This window comes from Bison bison, unplaced genomic scaffold (assembly GCF_000754665.1).
Source record: "Bison bison bison isolate TAMUID 2011002044 unplaced genomic scaffold, Bison_UMD1.0 scf7180017864118, whole genome shotgun sequence".
NCBI lineage: Eukaryota > Metazoa > Chordata > Mammalia > Artiodactyla > Bovidae > Bison > Bison bison.
In genome coordinates, this window is record NW_011494690.1 from 2,411,848 (window position 1) to 2,419,779 (window position 7,932).

At 34.8% G+C, this 7,932-nt stretch overlaps 1 protein-coding gene across 1 annotated transcript in view; it reads left to right on the top strand.

Moving 5' to 3' along the window:
- Window positions 1–5,663, top strand: part of SPPL2A (signal peptide peptidase like 2A) — a 56,803-nt gene extending 51,140 nt beyond the window's left edge. The window contains exon 15 of the mRNA XM_010839495.1: window positions 1,804–5,663. Within this exon, the coding sequence (XP_010837797.1) occupies window positions 1,804–1,878 (75 nt within the window). The 3' untranslated portion in view covers window positions 1,879–5,663. The remainder of the gene's footprint in view (window positions 1–1,803) is intronic.
- Window positions 5,664–7,932: the final 2,269 nt, after the last annotated feature.

Here is a 7,932-nt window from a genome sequence, read left to right on the forward strand (position 1 = left end):
ATAGTCCAACTCTCACATCCATACATGACTACTGGAAAAACATAGCCTTGACTAGATGGACCTTTGTTGGCAAAGTAATGTCTCTGCTTTTTAATATGCTGTCTAGGTTGGTCATAGCTTTTCTTCCAAGGAGCAAGTGTCTTTTAACTTTATGGCTGCAGTCACCATCTGCAGTGATTTGGGGGCCCAAGTAAATAAAGTCTGTCACTGTTTCCATTGTTTTCCCATCTATTTGCCATGAAGTGATGGGACCAGATGCCATGATCTTCGTTTTCTGAATGTTGAGTTTTAAGCCAACTTTTTCACTCTCCTCTTTCAATTTCATCAAGAGACTCTTTAGTTCTTCGCTTTCTGCCATAAGGGGTAGTGTCATCTGCATATCTGAGGTTATTGATATTTCTCCTGGCAATCTTGATTCCAGCTTGTGCTTCATCCAGCCTGGCATTTCCCATGATGTACTCTGCATATAGGTTAAGTAAGCAGGGTGACAATATATAGCCTTGACATACTCCTTTCCCGATTTGGAACCAGTCTTTTATTCCATGTCCAGTTCTAACTGTTGCTTCTTGACTTGCATACAGATTTCTCAGGAGGCAGGTCAGGTGGTCTGGTATTCCCATCTCTTTGAGAATTTTCCACAGTTTATTGTGATCCACACAGTCAAAGGCTTTGCCATAGTCAATAAAGCAGAAGTAGATGTTTTTCTGGAACTCACTTGCTTTTTCGATGATCCAGCAAATGTTGGCAATTTGATCTCTGATTCCTCTGCCTTTTCTAAATCCAGTATTTAAATTTAATCACTAAAAATCTTTGACAGTCTTCAGAAAGACATGAAGTATTTTTTTTTCTATTTTTAGGTAGTTTTATATGAAGAACAGGGTAAAAACACTGAAAATATTTAAGCAGTTTCTTCCTTTATCTCCAAATATGATAATATTTTTATGAGAATATGAGAAGAATTAAAGTGATCATTTGAGAAAAGTTTTAACTGGTAATTCTGCTAAAATAGTCTATGCTGCTAAGTCACTTCAGTCGCGTCCGACTCTGTGTGACCCCATAGACAGCAGCCCACCAGGCTCCCCTGTCCCTGGGATTCCCCAGGCAAGAACACTGGAGTGGGTTGCCATTTCCTTCTCCAATGCATGAAAGTGAAAAGTGAAAGTGAAGTCACTCAGTCATGTCTGAGTCGTAGCAACCCCATGGACTGCAGCCTACCAGGCTCCTCGGTCCATGATAGTCTATAGCAAATGTATTATTCATGATTTTGTTTTTAGATATCATTTGACCTTTAAGTACTTTTAATTTCTTTATTCTTAGTAGACATTTTTTTCATACAGTCTTTTAAAAATTTCATATGTCATTTTTAAATTATCCTAAGGTCAATATTCAAAGCATCAACCAGGTTACACTGTCCCTGAACCAGCATAGTGATTTGTGGAACCAGTTTTAGTTTTCCACCTCCAGGAGTGGACACTGCTTGCATCAGGAATATCTTGTGGTGGAGTCTCCACTGCCACACAGGGCGATATTCATATTGGGAGATGGAAGTAGTGGAAGATCCAGAGAAAGCACTTATCACATTGGCCCTGAGTCCAATGATTAGGCTTCCTGAAGGAGTTGTCACCCTGAGCATGTCCTGAGGAATGTGGCTGTCGAAACCGTACATTGCTCCAAAAAGAGTGCTTGGTTCAATGGAACACTCTGTGTCTTTTTTTAAAAAAAAAATTGGAATCCTTTTGCCAAATTCGTGACTTGGGGCAAGTTGAAAATTTACATTTCCTAACATCTTTTATTTATGCCTAGATGATGGACCATCTGGACTATGCAACAAATGAAGAAAACCCTGGGACTGCTGGTGAACAGATTGTCCAACAATAATATCATGTGGATGTGCAATAATGTGTTGATTGATTTTCTACAAATTAAGAGTTTGACTTTTTAAATTGACTTTTGAATTGACAATCTGAAAGAAACTTCAACGATATGCTTGCAAATATGTATCTATAAGAGCTGGTACTGACAATTAATTACATGATAAATAATTAAAATACAATTGCTTTTAACTATGTTAAAGTTGTGCCTTCACATTAAATAAAAGCATATGGTCTGTGTAATTTTCAGGATGTATTATATATAGTATATTTTTATAAGAAAAAAAAACTCTTCACCTACCCCTGTACTTGTCTTACTGAAGTCTGTTTCTTTCAACTCTAATGATAGATAAAAGTATTTGTCAAAGTGAGTTTCTGAGCAGATTTTACTGTAAAGAATTATGCAAACTTTTTGCTCTATAGAACTAACTGTTTAAGATCATTTAAGAAGGCAGTTCAGCGGTGGAATTTTGGGCCTTTTATCACTGCAGAGGTTAGAAATATATGATTTGGGAATATAGATAAAAGTGTATTTTTGTAGCATAAGTTTTAAAAAATCCCAATCCTTTTTTAAACTTGAGAACCTAAATTACTTCAGATTGCATATGTGTTATATTAGAATATTTTTCCATTTATAGAGAAACATATAAAACTAGTCATTTGAAAGGAAACAAAAATTGAAATCCACATTTTTCAGTGGTCTTCTGTTTCCTTGAAGATGTAGCTTAAATTTCTAAACTAACCTATAATTCCACTATGGTATTTCTGATCTCTGAAGTTTGGATCTACTAATGTTAAGATTAAGACTTAATATTTTGTAAAAATTATTTTTCTTAGCAAATTATATATTAATACATATGACTTATTGTTTGAGTATTAACATCTCTAATAATCCCTTCCTCTACCTTCCCTCCCTTAATTCCTACTCCTTTCCCCATAGGCGACCACTGTTAGCTTTTTAAAATTTGGGTGAAGCATGGTTTACTAATATACAAACTGTGCTTCAGAGGAAAGAATTGGAGACAGAAAACAGGATACTGGGTGTTAGTCTCAATTTAATTACAAAGTTTGAGTAAATTTTATTAGCTCAATGCAATTGTATCTCAGTTTTCTCATCTGCAAAATGAGTATGTTAGACCAAGTAATCACTCTGGTTCCTTCCAACTTGAAAAAATTTTCTCATTCTTTGTTCAGTCTCATATGTGAACTTGAACATTATCCTGTGAGTCATAGGTCACATTGTCTATTTTCTTTTCTTTTCTCTTAAGAAATCTCCAAGTGAAACATGATTGCAAAGACAGCAAGATTTTGTATTTCTGTAAATAATGTATAAGATATGTGAACACATCTATGATTTTTCATTCTAAGGCCAGTTTTACTGATTAAAAGATAAAGCTAACACCTTTCAGAAATGTTTCAAACCTTTGATGTTTGATCTAAATTTAGCATTTGAGAGAATTAGATACTTTTGATTCATTGATATCTTCCCAGATTGTTAAGTTACTGAGTAATTTACAGATATAGAAGCTCCCTTGAGAGCCCTTCTTTCTACTTAATAGACTTATGGGTCACTTGGTTTATGGCAAATGACAAATAAGTATCTGACAAGTAAGAGTTCATGTTGATTTTGCCTCCATAATATCAAGTTTGAATTTTTTCCAAAGAATCTAATTTATTTGGCAGACTCGGATAGAAGAACAGATTAAGTGCCAGGTGAAAGCTCCCAACTATATTTTCATTTATAATATCAATAAAATGTTTGCCAAAATACAGCTTTTTTAAGTAAAGTTATCTGCACTCTTATTCCAGCTTTAGGATGTTCAAAAACTTCGACCACATTTTGTGAAGAATGTTACAGAAAATTTTATACCTAGAAATCTGGAATTTTAGTTCTTTGATACAAATTCTACTTTATCCAACCACTAGTAAGAAGGTAAAATCTTGTTCTAGTTTGGTATTTAAATCTTACTGATTAAATAGAAAAAACAAAAAGTGAAATTCCTTGAGTTTCTCTGTCTTCAGTATCAACTTTGTATTACTTAATCCTTTCTAGCAACTGAACTGAAAATATTTATAAAAATTACAGTAAAGTGCAGAAATATTTTATTTGGGGAATCAAAGTATGAACAGAAGATAGGAAAGATGAAAATTTGCCTTTAGAAGACTATCATTTCTTTCTCAAACTGTAAAAGTAGATGATTTTTACTTCAGTTCAGCAAAGGTAAATATGAGTTTTGTGGGAAAGGACTTTGATAATCTGCTACATTGTTTTCTTCTAGCTTGTAGATTTTTTTTAGATTAGCAATATCTTATTAGTAGACTCAGCAATTTATTTTTCTTTTGAAGGAAGAGTTTTAGCCCTTCTGTTGGCATTCACTGATTTTAGTTACATGTTCATAGAGATTTTGATGAAATGGTACATTTGTAGTAAATACAAATGAGCTTTGCAGTTTTCTTTTGCTCTTTTAATTTCTGCTTTGTGTGCATACGTGCTGAGTCACTTCAGTCATGTCCGACTTTTTGTGACCCTATCGGCCATGGCCCACCAGGCTCTATCCATGAGATTCTCCAGGCAAGAATACTGGAATGGGTTGCCATGCCCTCCTCCAGGGAATCTTCCCGACCCAGGGATCAAACCTGCATTTCTTGTGTATCCTGCATCAGCAGGCAGGTTCTTTACCACTAGCACCACCTGAAAAGCCCAATTTCTGCCTTAGGTATAAGCAAAATTTATTTTCATATTTGAACTAATTTATTTAATATTTGTCTCTAAAATTTCAACCTAATCTCAGTTAATGAGACTTCAAAAATAGAAATTGCTTTTCAAACTAGTGGATTATACTAGTTTGAAGGCTTTGTATTTTCCCATTAACAAGGGGAAATGCTGAATCTATTCAGAATGATGCCAGATAACCAGTTTTGTAGTTTAAAAATTTGTTGTTTTCAGTGCTCTATTTACCTCAGAGGTAACTCTAAAGGTGATAGGGGAGGGTAATGAAAATGAAATCAAAATCTTGAACAAAAATCATTTTATGCTTCCTGCAAGAAAGATACTCTGTAAATTCAGGAGATCTGAATCAAATCACTGAACATTTTGGAATTTGAAAGAAATTATGTGTACTTATGATTTGATCATAAGAGTATTATAGTGGCCATATTACAGTAAAGATTATAAATTTCCTTGTTTAATGTTTCCATAATTAAGGACAGCTTTTGTATCTAAGAAAATGTTCATTGGGGGAAAAAATTTTAAACTAGGTTTTTTAGAATAGTTCTACATTGTTGGCAATTAAGGGACAACTAAAAGAAAAAATGTAGAATATTTAATGTCATTATGTATTTCTTTGATTAGGCATAAAATGCATCATAAACAACTGCTTTTCCTTCAGAATATGGATTTATTTTTTCAATATCTAAAATTTACCTGGTCAGCCTATAGGATTTCCCAGTGAGACAAGTCAGTATAAATTAGGTGGATTTTGCCCCTTTTATACTTTGTTGTCTTTTTATCACATGAGAACCTATTTTAAAATACATGATTGAATTTTTACTTCTTAAATGAAGTTTTGAGTGTGGAATTCTTTTCTTTTAACCCTTTGATATGTTAGTGTAAATCAGTACTTTTATAACACTACTAGGCTTTATTTTTTTATGGAACATGATTTAAAAATTTTCAAAGTGTTAATTTGGCAGTGCTTTAAATCTTCATTATGTGCCAATACTGACAAGAAAAGGTTTTTTTTAATGTATTGAATTCACTATGTATTCAATAAATTCTATTTTAAAATAAAATTTGAGTTTGTTTTCATTTGAAAAATAATTGAAAATGAACTGAAAGCTACTAGATCATGTTCACATAAGATAAAAATAATAATAATCACAAAAATGTGTAGTTATTTTAACTCTGACAAATTATCCATAACCTAGATACCACAAATATCATTTACTAGAAATTTATATTGATACATAATGACCCTTAATAAGTATTTATTGAATTGATGTATGTATAGACTTTTTTTTTAACCAAGAAATTATCATACCCTTTGTAATGACTATCCCTAGCATTTGCAGCTTTGCTGATATTCTCACAAGTTACTAAGATTCCTGCTGCCATTGTACTGTTTTGTTTTTTTAACTAGCATGTGGATGGCCCAGATATATATGTCTTGACCACATGTTAAGAAGTCCTATCCCCTCTATGCATTAAAGTCGCTTCAGTCATGTCTGACTTTTTGCCACCCCCATGGACTGTAGCCCATCAGGCTCCTCTGTCCAAGGGATTCTCCAAGCAAGAATACTGGGGTGGGTTGCCATGCCCTCCTCCAGGGGATCTTCCTGAGTTAGAGATAGAACCCATGTCTCTTCACACCCCCATGGCAGGCAGGTTTCTTTACCACTAGTGTCATCTGGGAAGGGATTTTGTTTCATTCCACAGGTCCATATACCTGAAAAGATGCATAAGAAACTGGAAAGAGAGGCTGTTTTTAGGAAGAGAGGGAGTATGATGGTTTGAGCACAGCAGTGAGAAGGAGACTTACTTTTCACCGTATACTCTTGTACCACTTACATTTTCTGTCATATATATATGGAGCCCTATACCAAAGTCAGTTCAGTTCAGTTCAGTTGCTCAGTCACGTCCGATTCTTTGTGACCCCATGGACTGCAACATGCCAGGGTCACAGAACAAAAATCTCTGGAAGTGACCAAGCCCCATAGCAGCTGTTGCCATGAGCCTTAGTATCTAAACCAGCTGGTTCCCTAACCCCATACTAGGTAAAATTCCCACCCTCTAGCATCCTAGCCAATCACCTAATGTCTCCCTTCCAGGAGGAATTTTCTGTCTTGAGGCTATAAAAATGACCTGTGAAAGGGGTGGGCTTTCCCTTGAGCCAGCCCGCTGTCCTAACAGTGTCTCTCACTCATACACTTGGTTTTCCTCTCATTCTGCCTCATGACTGCAAATTCTTTTCCAACCCCCACACAGACCCCGACAATAGATATTTATTAAGATTCAAAATACAAATCATAAAAAATGCTGAAAAATTACTCCCCTCTTAATAGGTATTCATACTAATAGATGGTTAAGAAAATACTCATATCATTTTCTTTAGGTTCTAAGGTTTGTAAACAGTATAATGTGGGACTAAAGGAAGAAATATTTAACCAATTGTCATGTTTTTTATTTATTTTTTATTATTTTTTGGTCACACCATGCAGCATACAGATCTTAATTCCCTGACTAGGGATAGAACCTGTCCCCCCTGCTGTGGAAGCATAGAGTCTTAACCATTGGACAGCCAGGGAAGTTCCTCAGTTGTCATGTTTTTTATCTTAAAATTTATATTTTTTACAAATTATGCTTATTAGCTTGAAATTCATTTTACTTGGCTAGAAAATAGCAGTAGAACTTAATTTTTAAAGTTCATTCCCATTTCTATAATTGCATGAAGACTCTAGAATAAATATTAGAAGTTTTCAATATTTCTTGTCACCCTTAACCAAAAGTCCCCCCAAAAATTAAAGCAAAAGTGGAAATTCCCTGGTGGTCCACTAATTAGGACTGAACTGAGTGCTTTCACTGTGGGTCCCAGCTCAGTCCCTGGTCAGGGAACTATGATCCCATAAGCTGAGTGGCAAGGCAAAAAAAAAGTAAAGCAAAAATCAAAATAGTGTATCACTGAAGGGCATAACAATGGAAAACAATGTCCAATTCCAGGCAACCCTGATGATAACAAAGTATTCTTGGTAAAAATTTGGAAATTTCAACAACCTGCATATGAGCTCTTAGAGTAGACACTGCACTTGCAGCAATACCCAGATTCAGCAGAATTCTGGAGAGAGCGCTGTAAATGAGAGCAAGGCAGTAATTCTTAACAGCTCTCTTAGGAGGTTGGGGTAAATAATTCTTACCCCGGCTGAAAATTACTATTTGACATGTTATGTTAAAAACAACTTTCCAATTTAGATCATAGGGTCACCTCTCTAGCTAAGTGGGAAAGGTATCAATTGGGTTCTAATTAATAGTTACCTACTAATAGATTCTGCTAGCTTTAGAAAACCA